The following is a 16,105-nucleotide window of genomic DNA, read 5'->3' as shown; positions in this document are numbered from 1 at the left end:
GTTTAAACGGTGGTTAGTAATCTGTATAGCTGGGTTGTCTCCGGAAGACGAAGAACAGGGAAGAGGAAAGACACCGGAAACATTACCGGATGATTTTTCAGAATGCTTATTCTCAGCATCAATATTTTCAACTTCCATTGTTCAAAATAAAAAAACAAAAACAAAAAAAGAGGAACTCCAATCGTTCAGAGACACTATTCACGAAGAGGAACCAACTGGACCCAGCAAGAAGAGTGCTCCAATCGTGATTTAAACCCCCAGAACAGGAAGAGGAAGGCCAGGCGAGCCGTTCTGTGAAAGCCGCGTGACAAACGGAGGCCGGCAGGGCGGCGCGTGGCTCACACGCGCCGGAGAGGCAGTTCTGCAGAGGCGGCGCGTGGCTGACTTTCCGGCGACGGGGCTGACGTGGGTCGACTCGGAAATGGCTTCTGAGTCCAATGGTGGCCTTGGTTTCGTGATTGGAGGGGTCCAGATATGGTTTCTGAGTTATTTTAATAAACAGTGAAAAAATGAAAAACGGAAAGAAACGTGGAGGTTTACAAGATGACCACAGGATAACCTGCTCCTGATACCATGATGAAATATAAGACTGAAATGTATTTTTCATATATTGATTGACACCCAAAGGGATCTTTATATACAGATTACAAGATAGTTAAGGAGTTGAAGTAATAAATAAAATACACAGTAACCGAAGAGGCATCACACTACTCAAAGGGACAAGTAGCTAGAAACAAGTAAAAAGCTCTAGAATATTCTACACATCTCTTATTAATTTTCACATACCGTATTGTATTGGGTTTGGGTCTCTTTGTTGGTGGTATTGTCTGCTCTCTCTTTCGCAAGTCGCAAGGTTTTTTTTTCCTCTCTCTGTCTTGGTTTGGTGTGTTTTGGTTATATGTTGGATATTTTATTTTTTTTGGGTATGTAATAAACTCTTACGTTTCGTTTACATTTCAAGTTTTTACGTGTTTGCTCACCCCTACCGTTTCGGGGTAGACTCTACGTTTTAACAACATTGGTCATTGTACACAAACACCACCCCTTTAGCTTCAAGCCTCTAGGAGCACAATGATCAATCACCCCTTGTGGCTGTCTCTTCCATATACTCTGCGAATATATAAATCCTACATTAACCATGATCCTCCCAGATTGAACAAGGTTTAAGAGTCCATGTTCATTCTGGCATTTTGCTATCACTAATCCTATTAGGTTGAGCTCATCAGAATTTTCCAGATATAATAATTTCAATGGCTTTCTTATCGAGGTTTCAACTAGTATACCTAAATAGAAGTAGCTTTAACCAGGAGTACTTAAAGTGAATTCTTTACTAACCTTTAATGGAAGGAAAGAGAAATGTACAAAAAATAAAACAAAAGATGTGTGTAAATATTTATACATATTACTCTGGCATACCAATTTAATGAAGCAACACACATGGGAAAAAAGTAGGGTACACATTTGCCACCAGAAAGCACAGAAACAAGGGAAACCAATTCGCTTATCTGCTATCAAGTCCTAAACTCAGAAATCATCGTTGCCTTATGGAACCAAAAAGATCAAGGTATGATCTTTTAGGAGCATCAGGGCGAGAGACTATCTCAACAACTTTATAAGATGCCTCAGGATAAGCCAATGCATCAACAGCTACTTCTGCTACTTGATCTCTGGATATTGTACCTTCATAAAGGGTGTCCTGATACAAAGAAAAATAAATATTTCCACAATTGTTGTACAAACATGTAAAACTAGATTCTGCTATGGAAATGTAATAGAAAGTGAGAAATGTAGGCAATACCTCTGGCTCCATAACAACATTTCCAGTAGGAGGATCGTTTCTCAACCCCCCAGGTCTAATTATCGTGTAATTTATACCGGATTTCCTGATATATTGTTCTGCCTGTAGTTTTGCTACTAAGGTGAGTCCAAAAACATTGAGAAAGATATAAGCTGGATTGAGTAGCTGTCCCATAGCTGCTCCATTAACTAAAATGGAACTGATAAGAACAAATCTGTTAACATTAAGTTTCCTGCATGCTTCAACAAGGTTTACTGTCCCAAAATTGTCAACCTGCATAATTTATCACTTTATTATATGAAAGCACTGAATAATACCAAGAGACAGAATAATCCACCTAGCTTACAATGATCTTTTGCTTTATTGGTGGTTTTCTTTGTGAAATAATTAATTTTCTTATGAACTCATCCTATTTAAAGGACACAAAATGTTTCAAATCAGTAATACTTATATTTTATCTCTTCACAAGTGAAGAATGTAAATATGGAAATTCTTAAACATCTGAAAGTACATGCACAGGGCAATACATAAGATTTTGCAAATCTAAGAAGAAGAAAATTATCCTAGTGGTTCTCCATCAACATCCCCAACTCCTGTTAGATAAATATAATATAAAATCATTAATGCGGCATTCACCTAACAGCTTAAGTTTTTGGGTCAAATTGGTTCTTTAAATGATATCGCAGTCTCCATTACCAAGTGGTCACGAGTTTGATCCTTTCAGTCCCATTTTATTAATAAATGATTAAATATTGTGGAGTTTCTTTATATAGCTAGACAAGGCCTATGCATTGTCCACCCTTCAAGCCCAATGGACTCTTGAGTGAGGGGACGTTTTACAAAAATTTAATATAAAACCATTAATAAGGTCTTCACCTAATAATTTAAGCTTTTAGGTTGAATTAGTTCTTTACAACTACTACTAATATCCAAAATGATGTCAGTTAGTTATTAAAGCAAGAGCTACAGCATGAACCAAAGTGCAGAATATAGACACGGAAGAAACAAAGATCCTAGTTAGACCTCTTTCACAGTTCCACACCCATAAAACAAGGAGGGAAAGAGGAATCAACAGTTTAAACTTTAAACAATGAAAACACTCCAAAAATACATATCGTGTAGCCTACTTCGGTAACTTCGCCAGAGCTTTTACCATCACAGATTCAGAATCAATGAAAATTTTCACTCAACTATCACCTCACCCTTAATTCATAGGGTCAATTTTTTCTTCTAAAACAAATCAAAGCCAGCTGATATTAAAATTTAAAAGTGAGGCATACTAACATGACAAAATGGTTACACATTTATTTAACCATTCTAGTATTCTACTAAGACATTAACAAAAATTTGACAAACCTTCCAAGGAGCAAGCAAATCCCATCCTGGCCGAAAGCCAGTGGCGCATACTACTGCTTCTGAATCATCACCAATGGCTTCAGCTAGCTTGTCAGAACCATCTGTAACATCAGCTTTCACCTGCACATGAACTCTCTTATATACACCAAGTTATACACCAATTCATTCATATACACACAAATTTCATATCAAATTACTCATATACATCCAATCACAACTAAACAGCATTAAAGGGCAAACCCCAGTGCCCAACTTACGAGGTTTGATTTTAAGCAGCTTATCCTTACATCTTTGCTAAGAGATTATTTCCCATACTAGAAATCATAACTTTTTTCAATCACAAGGAACAACCTTTCTGCTACAACTAAACAGCATTATAAAAATAAAAATAAAAATTGGTATTTAAAAATAAGGATTGGATTGGCCTATTGTACCAAGAGAATGGAAAAACTTACAATTTGAAGAGATGGGTTATTAGAGGAAAGGGTGGTCCTCGCCTTGTTCAAGTCTCTAACCCCAGCCTTAACAGAAAAACCCTTTGCAAGTAACTGCTCAACGATTCTTTTTCCAGTGCTACCAGTAGCACCAGCAACAAAAATTTTCTTCTTCACACTCAAATCCTCCCCTGCTTTCTCTGCTACTTGCTCAGTGATTTCACTTCCTTCCATCTAGCATCCAAGAATTCAAACAACAAACAATAAAGGGTACGTTACAACAACACACAAGATGCTTTTGGCATGCACAATATGCAGGAAAAACCAAAAAATTAACGCGTTTTGTAATCCAACACTTTGGTTGGAAACCAAACATGACATAATGTGTTACCTTTGCGAAGTTGAGGAGGGAAAGAGATTTGGTCTTGAAGGAAGAGGATGCAGTTAAGTGTTTGTTGAGAGGGTGTTGGTGAGTGTGAGATCGAAGGGTGTGGAATGTGGGAGTTCTTACAATAAGAGGAGCAGCCATTGACACTCTGTTACTGTGAAACAGAGTTTTCTTGTAATTTCCAGACTCCCAAACATGACGCTATAACTCTGCCACGTATTCCACACACCAACACGTTAGCCTTCTCAATTCTCAAACTCATTTTTTCTTGCATGATTTTTATTTATTTGTTTAATTAAATACTATTTAATCTACTTAATATTTATTTAATCAAATATCATTTTTTTATATTAAAGTTATGTTTATATTAATTATATCAAGTGTAAAATTTTGTTTATTTCCATAATAAGGTATATTTTGTCTTCTCTTTTTTTTACTTTTTTCTTTTCTTTTTGTCTCTCTCAATTGAACATTTTGTCTTCATTATTTTAAAATAAAAATTAATATATCAAAGAGTTTAAATTAGTTACATGTTAAGTAAGTATATCATGTTAAATAAATAAAACAGTATATGATGTTAAACTATAATTTCTTTTTTGGAAAGTGTTAAATTATAACGAGGAATATTATATTTACAAATTTTTTCGTAAAATCTTAGTTGTTAATTTTTACTAATTTAACGGTTATAATTTATTAAAAATTAATAATTAATTAATAAATTTGATCTGATAAATTATAACCGTCTCATTGACGTAAATCAACTGTTAAGATTTAGTTATAAGAGTTTGTAAGCGAAAATTTTTCTTTATGGGTAGAATATTGGGTTTTTTCACCCTTTTGCCCCTCATCAATTATTTAATAACTATTTTGTCCCTTATTGTAAATTATCTACCAATTTGCCCTCTTTAATCGATTAAATTGAATATTTAATCGATTAAATGGTCAAATGAAGATTTAATCGATTAAATCTTCCTCTTTATCAGAAGAACAATCTTATGCATGAGAGATTTAGTCGATTAAATAAGGAGATTTAATCGACTAAATCTTCAAGTCAACGATTTTTGTCTGTTTTGACCATTTAATCGATTAAATTTTTGACTTAATCGATTAAAGAGGGGAAGATTGGTAGATAGTTCTGAATAAGGGGCAGAATGGTTATTAAATAATTAATGAGGGGCAAAAATAGCCTAAGATATTGATATATCTTTTTTTCTATTACCAATTCACTACCACTCTAATAACTGTTGGATCATATTTTTGAGCAGACAAAATTTAAAAAGTTTATGAAGAGAGAAAAAAGAAAAATAATTTTTAATATTATAATTATATATTTCTCAAAATATATGATCATAGGAAAAAGTGATAATAAGAATATTTTATGTTTTTCATTTAAAAATAGTTAAGAATGACGTTTTATTTTAGTAAAAATAGAAGTCTATTTATTGGGAATATAAACCCTAAACCTCACATAGTATTAAAAAATGTTAATTGCGTTGAGACTGTAAAAATAGTTTAGTTTTAAAAAGAGTTTGGTGTTTATCCTTTAAAAGGTTTAGAGAAAAAACATACAATAAATATCATAAAAAAAAAACTAATTTTTTTTAATTTAAATTTTAAATAAAAAAGAGCTAATATCGTTTTTTATATTAAAAAACGAATAAGAATAAGAATGAGAGATGTTACTGTAAAAAAAAAATACTAATTTTAACACGAGAATCATTTTTCCCAGTTAAATAACCAAAAATACGATTGCGTTCGAAACATAAACCCTTATCTCTCCCTCAGGGTTCGGACCTCGCTCACCCTTTGCCGCTTCTTCCAACATCTTTGGTATTTCATTCAATCTTTTTTGGATCTTCTCAGTCGTCATTCTTCATCTCACTGTTCTATGTCATAAAACCAAGCGGTTTTGAATTTTTCAATTTCTATAATCTGTGCTAACCACATCACATTCAACGCAGGTTTTAATTGTATTATCTAAATTGACGGTGTTATGGGAAGCGAAGATGCGAAAGATCCGTTGAAAGGGGTGGATTGGAAAGCTGTTGGTGGTGATATGCAGCGAAATCCGAGTGTTCAACCAACTTTGAAGAAACGACTTCCCAAGAGAGTTAGGCAAATTCCAGAATATTATTATCTTCCTAAATGGCCACTACCCTCTGCCATCTTATTCTGTAGTGCATGTATTGCTGGTGGAGTTGGCGCTGGAATGTTAGTGGAGGCCTGGATTCACAAGAAAGTTAAAGGTCTTTTTTCTATTTATTTTGTTAGTTTTGGTGTTTGTCATTTTAAATGACATAATAGAGAGATAGACACATAAAAATGGAAATTGGGAAAGAGAAAGTGAGTGGTCTTTTTTAATTTAAAATTTAAATTTCCTGTGTCTGTATCTCTTTTAATTAAAATGACATAACTTTCTGTTGTTTAAAATGACAAACATTTTTCCTTTGTTTATTTATTTATTTGTGATTTCTTAATGAACCCTCAATTTATTATTTATTCCTTGAAAGATATAGTTTTGTGTATCTTAGTTCTTAAAATGTTAATATTATTTTGGCACAACAGTTGGTTTAGTTGTTATATCATATGACCTGGAAGTAACATGCTTGATTCATGCAATCCGTTACTATAGACTCATAGCAGAAGCTTTATAGTACCAGATTTACTAGTGGGTAAATTTAGGTACTAGTTTGATTGATAGAACACATGTATAAGCAATTTGACTAATTTAGCTATTTGCGCTCCCTTGTTTCCGAATATGAAATTCTGGTTTTTTCTGCACGGAACTTGGAAACATTTATAATTTTCTACTAGTCCTAAAGTTCTGTCAGAATTGGTATAGTTCTACTTTCATGAGGAACTACCTTTTGAATTTTTCAATTCATCCCAGCTCATGTATATTTTTCTTTAAGAAATGAAATTGGCCAAACATGAATGGATTAGCACCCAGAAACCTGGGTACTACCGGACATGGCTTTTTATATGTGTTATACTTTTTAGACTGGAAAATTTTCAGTTACCAAGCTATGCATTTGCTGCTCTTTCAATGTTCATAATTATTGTTGTCTGATGTTCAATGCATTTTCAGCAAGCTTGCTTCAGGTTCATGAATATGTCAGTTATAGTTATTTCATCTGTTAAGAGGCTAATATTCTATGTTAAATGACAGAGTTTTAGATGTTTGGAAAACTGGTGTAGTGACTTTATTCTTATTTGTTTAAATTTTTAATTAGAGAATATTGATATTGTCTTTTATTTTGGTTTTGCAGAAGATGGAGGGGTGATATGGGAGTTTGACAAATAAACTCTTGATGTTGGTGCTACCAATGCACGTACATGGCTGCCTCTCTTGCAATCCTCAAACTTTTCCATAATTATTAGTGTGATCCAGAAGTATCTTGTTCTTAACTAGACCCTGTTGCCTGAATCAGTTGACAGGTTTATGACTTCTTGTTCAAATTTGTGAAACAAAGAAGTTTTTTAACAAGGAAACATTAAAACAGCAACTAGATGGACATAGTTTATGGTTTCAATTCATACCTATTCAGTTATTGTATGATCTTAATTTCTTTTGCTGATTATAAGCAGTAAAAAGATTAGAATTTGAGGTCTCAGAAAGTGCATTTATGATTATTACTTCATCTTACACATTTACTTTATTAATCAGATATACTTATTCTCTGTTAATTTTCCTCGATTACCTCCTCCTAATCAGCGCACTCTTATGAGAAGGTTAGCATTTGAGGTTTCAGAAACATAAATCATAATAGTAAACCATTTCACACTATAGTAAAAGAAAACTCAAATCAGTTCAGATTTTCTTCCCCAATGATTTGCAATCTCAAGCAAATGAATTTGGTTTAGTTACAGTTAAATTCCTCACCCCTCCCTAAAGATATATTTGGTGGGAATTAAATTTGTACTCAGTCTATGTTAACAGAGCTAACACCAATTGGGTATTTATTACTGATTTTAAATACTGCACTTTTGACATTTTTAAGCGCACGATACATATTACACCATGAGGCTAGATCGCATTCAACAATTCTGGCCGAAGCTTAAAGGATGAAACAAAATAACCTTTATGACATTGCAGTCAACAAATCCAATTTGAGGTTGTATCTGTGTGCAATGATTCAATCAGCTTAAGAAGCGCTAACCCTGACACGGAAAGATTATAATAAGTGTTGCAAAAAATTAGGCATTTTTTAAATACATTTTTGAGACGAACACAGCTCTTCTTTTAAATTGTTCATGCTTCATAATCAGTAATCAAGTCGGAGGATCCTATGAAGCACCAATACTTCAAAAATCCTGACGTGTCGTGTCCGACACTTCCCGACACTCCCCGACACTCAAACATGTGTTATAGAAATTCAAAAAAAATTCAAAGGTTGCGTTGCGTTGAGTTTTTAGTTCTTACTATTAGATTCGTTGGATTACGATTACCATTAATATAAATATTTAGGATATCTTATGTTTCTTTGCAAAATTGATGAATATTTTAAGTTTAGTTTCATTTTTTTGTTAAATTATTGAATATTAAATATAATATACACTACATAAATTAAAAATATTATTTAATATCAAAATGTGTCTTAACGTGTCGAAATCTAATATTTTTTAGAATTAACGTGTCGGAATGTCGTGTCGTATCATGTCACGTGTCCCGTGTCGATATCGGTGCTACGTAAGGAGAATCTATACTCACAAAAGCAAGCAGCCACCGATTGGTACGATGAAGTTGCAATCTTGTTCAATTAGACCAAATAAAAAAGGGAGGGGAGGGGAGGGGAGGGGAGGCGAGGGAAGATAACAGGAAACAAAAAAAAAGGCACAAGGCAAAATAGCATGAAGCCATGTTGATAATCGTCCAAGGATTACACAAATTTGCATTGTGCCATTAATATTGTATCAATTCAACTAAATTTAACTGAAGAATACAGATATAGCTAACTTTTGGGAATTTTTGCTAGCACTGTTAATGTCAAATGACAGATGCGAAAAGAAACAAGAAAATCAAAATCCACAACTGTCTAGTCCATCCGACCAGGACTTATTAAATTACCTCCAGGCCACTGAACCACTAAATGCATTCCAAACGGTGTAAGAAAATCACTCCGATAGCCACGTAGCGAGTGTTGCAAGATAATACCCAAGTGTAGGATAGAAGGGCAAGGGAAACAGAGGCGCTATGTGCAGCAGCTATTTCATCTCTACCATCACTGGATTGACAAGTTTGATTTGCTCAGGAATAGTAGAATTTTAAGAACCAATCTTGGAGCCTGATTGAATTATACATTTAGCCGTGGACTATCAGAATTTCAAGGTACAAACAAGTAAATAGGTCTTGGGCTAATTTCTGTCTAACTTTTCACTATTTTCGAGTTTTACGCATGTGTTTTGTGTTGATGAAATTGCCCTCATCAATAATATTGTTCATAATATTATTTTTATCTTTTTGCCGGGTACGTTCTATTAATTAAATGAAACTTGCCTTCAAGAAATTCAATAATTGTAAAAAAAAAAAAAAAAAAAAAAAAAAAATTTCTGCATTGTGCTTTAAGAACAGCCACAAAAGTCAATTGATGCATCACAGGTAAGCAATTTTCGAATTCATAGTAGTATTCAGGGGCTCATATTCTTTTCGCTTTTTGGTATTTACTGGAGACGACACTAAGCTTCCACGTTTCTGACTTTATGCAAATTAATGGCATCCGCTTACACATCAGTTATTCATTGCCGGATAACATTATGTCAGAATTGTGGTCTGGTAATCTTGTCTATCATCTGTCAAAGCATTTCTTCTGACAGTTTTACAGTCCTTTATACAGCCCCAGTCTCTATAGTAATCCATAATCCAGATGGACTTCTAATTTGTCATGTATGCGTTATCCCAAGAGAAAAAGATTGCAACAGCCCTTTGCAACATGGGCAGTCAATTAATAGGTGGCAAGTAAAATGGACAACCGCAAAGTGAGGGGAACATAAAGTTCGTTTCTAGAATATGCCCAAAAAAAATTCGTTTCTAGAAGTGGCGTTTACACACAAATACTTAGCAATTAGCACTACTGAAATACATTAAGACATCGGTGGTGTCAAATTATGGACAGCACTAAACTTAGGGAATGACAAAGTTCTCTTATGACCCAAAAAATTATGAATATGCCAACGCAATCATATGGGTCAACTTTTTTTTTTTTAGTACAGAAATGGGGCCAAAGCCCAAAAAAGAAAAAACTAACTATAGGTCATCTCTTTGTTGCGGTATTAGCAAAGAGCTCCCAGGAAGCAAATAAATAAACTATAAAAATTGAAAATCCTTCTCAAGTCTCCCTCGATGTAGACTGCATTTTACGCTAGCAGCAGATTCTGTTCCCTGAAATTCGTTCTTTGTTAAAATGAAATTTAAGTTTTATAATTGCAAAACTATGGAATCTTACACATCAAATAAACAATTAAAACCCATGCTTTCATCACTCCCAATAATTTTATTTTTTATTTGCTGGCCTAGAGAGAATCGGATGTTTAGAGCCGTAACTGAGTAAAAGTCTATTCAACAAATGAATTATGAAGACATCCATCTCAACAATGAAAAATAAAATAATATCAATTTACAAAATAGCATACCTGCCTGAATCTTTGTTCAATATATTGTGCACCCATCTTAACATTTTATGATATCATATGCACCATTCCATCACCTATCATCACTCTGTTGTCATCTTGCAACTTCTGAAATTTCAGAAAAGACAAAAGACTCTAGTATCGGAATTCATACAGGAAACATGGCAACACAAATTCATCAGAAGATCGTACCTCTAATAGGAGTAATATATCTGCCGAGCTGTAAGTGGAATCTGCCCTTCTGTTGATAACATCCTCTATGTCTGCAATAGATATGAGGTCCAAGCGGTTGGCACGCATATGCTGACCAAATAGAGAGTTAAATGCTTCGATTCTGCATGTCGATGGAAAATATTTCACATCAGAAACAGGTAGAGCAGGGAATTAAATATAAGAAAACAAAAATTGTAGGTGAGTGGTTGACAGTTGACAGACCTTTCAGGAGTAAGAGTGACGGCAGGTTGGGCTGCTGAGTTATTATCTACTTCCATGGCATCATCTACTTCCATGGCATCTGATGTTGACCTAGAAAAAAAGAAATACGAGTAGGTGTTGAGAGTTCATTAATGGCCAAGCAAGTTTAAGAAATCTAGACATCAACAACCTCAATATTTAAGTGATATCATAGAAGTCCGCATGCTTACTATTGTGAAAGGATGCTAATTTAGCTTCTGGTATAGAATATGGAAATAAATAAATTTCCCCGTCACAAAAATATGGTAATTAAGATAAAAAGATGCTTGCAATGAGTATATTTAGCTTCCCCAAAGAGAGTATAGACTATCACTCACCCCCTTCTATTTTTAGGACCACGATCAGGACCATCATTTTCACCAGGATGATGTTCAGCCCTACGCTTCTCCTGTTCTCTCTCCCTCTCATGCTCACGCTCCTCCATTTCTGTCAGTTCTTTGTGATAGATTGCAAAATTAAGAACCTTCAAAGCAGCTTCAACATCAGACGTTGAAACCTGCAAGACAGATTGCAACTCAATCAGGAAATTTACTGAACACAATAACGCACAAGCAGATGAAGTACCATAAGTTGCAACTTAGAAGCAGAATAGCAATCGCAACACCAAAAGTTTGCAGTTAATGATGATGATGCTAAGTGCACGTTTGAGTAATTGGTGTAAAATTAATTTTAAGGTAAAATGTATTTTAGAAGAATTAATCTTGAATTGGAAAGAATTACTGTTGGAAGAATGAGTTTTATGTTTTCAAACTTAAAAGTAATTTGGGGGTATTTGGTGTAGAGATACCACCAATAACATTACACTTGGTTCATAGTGACATGTTGCTCCCAACATCCCCCAGCCATACAATAAAAAAATAAGTGTAAAAATTACTTTTAACTTTAAAGGGACAATCCTAAATATCTGAAACAGATATTTGACATGGCATCTGGACAAGTAATCAAAATGGATATGTTTCTCACGACATCATAAATTTCTGAAAGAGAGCATTTTATAGGCCAAATCCAGTACCTTTCTGCTCAACTTCAATTTGGCATGAGCAGTTGAGAGACGTATTATGGTTTCTAAAGTTCTGGCAGTTATAGGCAGCGTTCCTCCGGTCTGCATTAAGCCAGCAAGACACCAAGAGAATCTTAAACCATTTTGTACAATGACTGATACGGTTTCAGCTGTTTGCAATTTCTAATGCTAACCTTTGCACTTGAACCTGCATTTCTGAGCTCAGCATATGCTGTGGCAATTTGGTCAGATGCCTGTGGACAATTAATAGGTATTAGAGCTAGTGACTTGTGGATATAATGCATTGAAAAGAAACATAATAACCATTCAAATAATCAGACTTCTGAAGAACCAATCAGCTGTGGCAATTGCATAGATATAGCAGAATAAAAAGTTCATTAAAATGGACAAATTGTAAAATATTAAAGGAAATTCATTGTCAATAATGAAAAAAATGGTGTTGTTATTATTAATAGGAAAAGCACATCACCTCACTAGTCAGCTCAGGTTGAATCCTATGCTTAGCATAATGGATATACTTTTTAAGAAACTTAATTGTAAGCGTATCACGTTTGCGACCTCTTTCAGTTTTCTTCCCATGCAGCATTCTGTTATATTTGACAAAGACAGACGATTCTGTCTCAGTTTCATCTTCTCTTCCATATCTTGAGCTCCCATCAAGAGCTGCCTCACCTACATGGGTAAGTTAATTTGAATAAAAAAATGTCTCCAGTATAAGAATGTCTTTGGCATTTGAAAACTGCTTATTTACCCCCGTCAACGACAGAACGATATCGATGCATACGCAGGACATGCTCTGATATTTGACGATCAATATCAGGATCCATTTGATCCAACACAATAAACAGTAGGTCAAATCGAGAAAGCAAAGAGTCGGGGAGTCCAATATTTTTTGTTGGAGTCAGTGAACGATCATACTGTAGAATCACACAATAAAAGCCACTAAGTCAAGTTAAAAAGAAATTAAAAATTCAGTAGAGTATCAGTAAGATTTTGTTGTTTAAAAAACACAGGAAATTACTCACAGAATGCCACTTACAGTTCCATATATGGGATTTGCAGCAGCCACCACACTGCAACGAGCATTAAGTGATGCATGGATACCAGCTTTGGCAATAGTTACGGTCTGCTGTTCCATAACTTCATGTATAGCAACACGATCTTGATCATTCATCTTGTCAAATTCATCAATGCAGACAACACCTCTGTCAGCAAGAACCATTGCCCCAGCTTCTAGCCTTCTTTCCCCTGGTATAAAGAAATTACAATTTTTCCTTAGATGACAGTTGTAATAATAGAATTCTGCATAGCCCTTGAAGAATGTTTCACCTGTTTCTTGATCTGAAGTAACTGCTGCTGTCAAACCAACCCCAGAAGAACCCCGACCTGTTGTTGATATGGCCAAGGGAGAAATATTCATAATTGCTCTTAAGAGCTGAGACTTGGCAACAGAGGGATCACCAACCATCATCATGTTAATGTCACTAAAAGAAGCAAGACAGACCAGCATTATAAACTTCATTCATAAACAATATTAAGAGAGAAATAAATGCAAAGTAACATAAAAGGAGAAAAGGAGAAAAATACTAACCCTCGCAAGTGAGTGCCATTCTTCAAGTTCTTCTCCACTCCACTAAGCATCAATAAAATCACTGCTTTCTTTATCCAAGAATGCCCATATATAGAAGGTGCAAGCGAATTACCAAGCAGGTCAAATGCATCATCTCTTTCAGCTATCTTTTTAATGTTTTTCAGGTCATTAGGACTGTAGATGGGCGCATTAGCCTCTTTGTTAAGAAGACAAACATTGTTGGCTATGAGCACAGTCCTGCATGCACATCAATCAATCAAGTTTCTGTTCAAGAAAGCGAGAAGAGAAACAAAGGGAAGGGATTAGTATCAGTATATTTTCTGGAGCTACCTGAACACTCCATTCACACCGCCTTTGGTTTTCCCTGGAAGAGCCTTATATATCCCCACAATGGCGACTCGGTCTCCGGGCTTGCAAGCATCAACAAGGTCATCCTCTACAATGACATCCACAGTTCTTGGGAGCTGACCAGGAGCAGAATTCTCAGGAACTTCTTGCATTGACAGGGTTTGATGATCTCTATATTTGCACAATCCATACTCAGTCACAAGTAAGTTGCCAGCTTCATCCTACAACAACAAGCACACATTTAATCATCAAATCTAACCCATCTGGTAAATTATAAACTATGCTAGAGATGAAGAAGCTCGAGATTACCCTCGTAGGATAAACAGACCCCGTAGGCAAACCCGCATTGGATGTAATATCTCGATACTCACGAGTAGTGAATTTTCCTGTGGTGGGGCAGAAATGAACACTTCTAACAACCTTTGGCCTTACAAGAGAACCTATAAATGAAAACAACAGGAGTATATATATCATTTCTCAAATTTACAATTGTGTGTTCATAAATTTACAAGTCCCATAGCCATCTAAGGAATCAAAATTCACAGTCATTTTACCACATGACAAAAAAATAAAAACCTAGTAAATAATTTAGGAGAATTTTATACTTATCACTCTTACTACTTGTTTAGTTATCGGTTGAAAAATGTGTTGATGTCGAATTAATCTAACAATAACCAAACAGATAAGCGTGAAATGGTGGTAAGTATAACTGCACCAATAACTTAAGCTTACATTTGGTGACAATGCCTTCAACACAGACCATAGAACCAATGAATTCAGAGAGAAGTTCCCTGGGAGTGACACGGCGAGAAACGAAAGGGCCTTCGAATCCAACAAGAACTTGTTCGCCTTCGCTCAAATACTTGGGATCAATGTCGCGTGCAGCGTCGGTGACGGCATCACAGAAGGATTGGATGTACTCACTTGGATTCCTGAGAATCCTGTTTCCCAAGTCGCGGAAGTTGTGGAGATCGGAGATGTTGACGATGAGGCGGCGGCGCTTGTTGCTGATTAGGGCTTTGATCTCTTCCATGTAGATTCCCTTTCCCACCTGATTCAACCGAAAATCGTCGTTGTAACTGAATAACAACCACTTAAGTAAAATAAAATAAAATAAAAAGAAAATAGGAAAAGAGAAGAGAATAGGTACATCTTGGTCCAAGAAATCAGCGAATTCTCGCTTGTGTGCTGCCCTAACTTCTTCTGTCACGTCCATTACTGGAGAATCTGATGAGAGAGAATGAGTGAAGAGAAGAGAATGGTGATGGAGGAACTAACACAACTTTTCTTTTCTTTTTTTCACCCGCTAGGGGCTAGGGCTTCGTTTTGGCGGGAACTCGTGGCGGGAAAATGGTTGGGTTCACTCGGTCCGGTTCATAGTTTACGCTAACTTTTGCCTTTATCGCATCCCAAAAACTGTACTTTTAACAAAATAAAAAAGGATTTGTTGTTTAAATTATGTCATTTTAAGAGAGAGATAGACATCGAAAATCAGAAATCATGGGAGAGAGAAAGTGGGAGGTTTTTTTTTAATTTAAAATTCAAATTTTTTGTGTCTGTGTTTCTCTTAAAATGACATAACTTTCTGTAATTTAAAATAACAAACATTTTTCCCAATAAAAAAACAATAAAATAAAATAAACTTATCAATGTAGAATTTGGACAATTTGAATAGGGTTTTCGTTTTATCCTTTAACATAATACAACAAACTTTCTTACACTTACAACATTTTGTGAGGCCCACACTTTTTAAAACAAAAAAATAAATAAAAAATTAAGGCACGCAAAACGAATCTCTACCACATTATAAATAAGTTGCGGGGGAAATGGCTTATAAATTAGTGCAACAAAATCCATAAACTAAAATGTATAAAAAATAAAATAAAAAATCCATAAACTAAAAAAGTACCAAATAAATAAATATAATAATATCCCCCAGTGGCCCGTGCATTCCTTCTTAATGCAATTTTGCAACTTGCATTAACGTGTTACATTTCCACCAAAAATTTTCCATATATTTTTTACAGCGGTTACTAATTAATTACCAGCCCCATTAACCACGTAATTC

At 34.9% G+C, this 16,105-nt stretch overlaps 3 protein-coding genes across 4 annotated transcripts; 1 reads left to right on the top strand and 2 right to left on the bottom strand.

The window, feature by feature from the left end:
* Positions 1-1,313: 1,313 nt before the first annotated feature.
* On the bottom strand, positions 1,314-4,138 carry LOC133287578 (uncharacterized protein At2g34460, chloroplastic). Of its 2 annotated transcripts, none has more exons than XM_061485214.1 (5): positions 3,980-4,138; positions 3,610-3,822; positions 3,155-3,289; positions 1,799-2,071; positions 1,314-1,696 (listed from the first exon to the last, which is right to left on the bottom strand). In XM_061485214.1, exons 1-5 carry the CDS (start codon positions 4,115-4,117, stop codon positions 1,532-1,534), a joined length of 924 nt encoding a protein of 307 aa, XP_061341198.1. In that variant the 5' UTR covers positions 4,118-4,138; the 3' UTR covers positions 1,314-1,531. The 2 variants fall into 2 exon arrangements, with proteins under 2 accessions (XP_061341198.1, XP_061341199.1); XM_061485215.1 differs by having other exon boundaries at positions 3,155-3,274.
* A 1,574-nt stretch (positions 4,139-5,712) lies between these two features.
* On the top strand, positions 5,713-7,611 carry LOC133287615 (uncharacterized). The gene is made up of 3 exons (XM_061485256.1): positions 5,713-5,806; positions 5,938-6,222; positions 7,246-7,611. Exons 2-3 carry the CDS (start codon positions 5,970-5,972, stop codon positions 7,278-7,280), a joined length of 288 nt encoding a protein of 95 aa, XP_061341240.1. The 5' UTR covers positions 5,713-5,806; positions 5,938-5,969; the 3' UTR covers positions 7,281-7,611.
* A 2,385-nt stretch (positions 7,612-9,996) lies between these two features.
* On the bottom strand, positions 9,997-15,272 carry LOC133287607 (DNA replication licensing factor MCM3). Its single transcript, XM_061485246.1, has 16 exons — positions 15,188-15,272; positions 14,770-15,088; positions 14,347-14,477; positions 14,020-14,258; positions 13,690-13,926; positions 13,428-13,582; positions 13,138-13,346; positions 12,850-13,015; positions 12,568-12,770; positions 12,272-12,331; positions 12,090-12,179; positions 11,395-11,573; positions 11,039-11,128; positions 10,796-10,937; positions 10,607-10,711; positions 9,997-10,355 (listed from the first exon to the last, which is right to left on the bottom strand). The coding sequence occupies exons 1-15, from the start codon at positions 15,251-15,253 to the stop codon at positions 10,652-10,654; spliced, it is 2,346 nt and encodes a 781-aa protein (XP_061341230.1). The 5' UTR covers positions 15,254-15,272; the 3' UTR covers positions 9,997-10,355; positions 10,607-10,651.
* Between the last annotated feature and the right edge of the window lie 833 nt (positions 15,273-16,105).

This window comes from Gastrolobium bilobum, unplaced genomic scaffold, assembly GCF_033153095.1.
Source record: "Gastrolobium bilobum isolate Gb01-03AN ecotype WA unplaced genomic scaffold, APGP_CSIRO_Gbil_v1 utg2365, whole genome shotgun sequence".
NCBI classification, from domain to species: domain Eukaryota; kingdom Viridiplantae; phylum Streptophyta; class Magnoliopsida; order Fabales; family Fabaceae; genus Gastrolobium; species Gastrolobium bilobum.
Note: the sequence above shows the minus strand (reverse complement) of the source record. Positions and strands in the feature narration are given on the sequence as shown.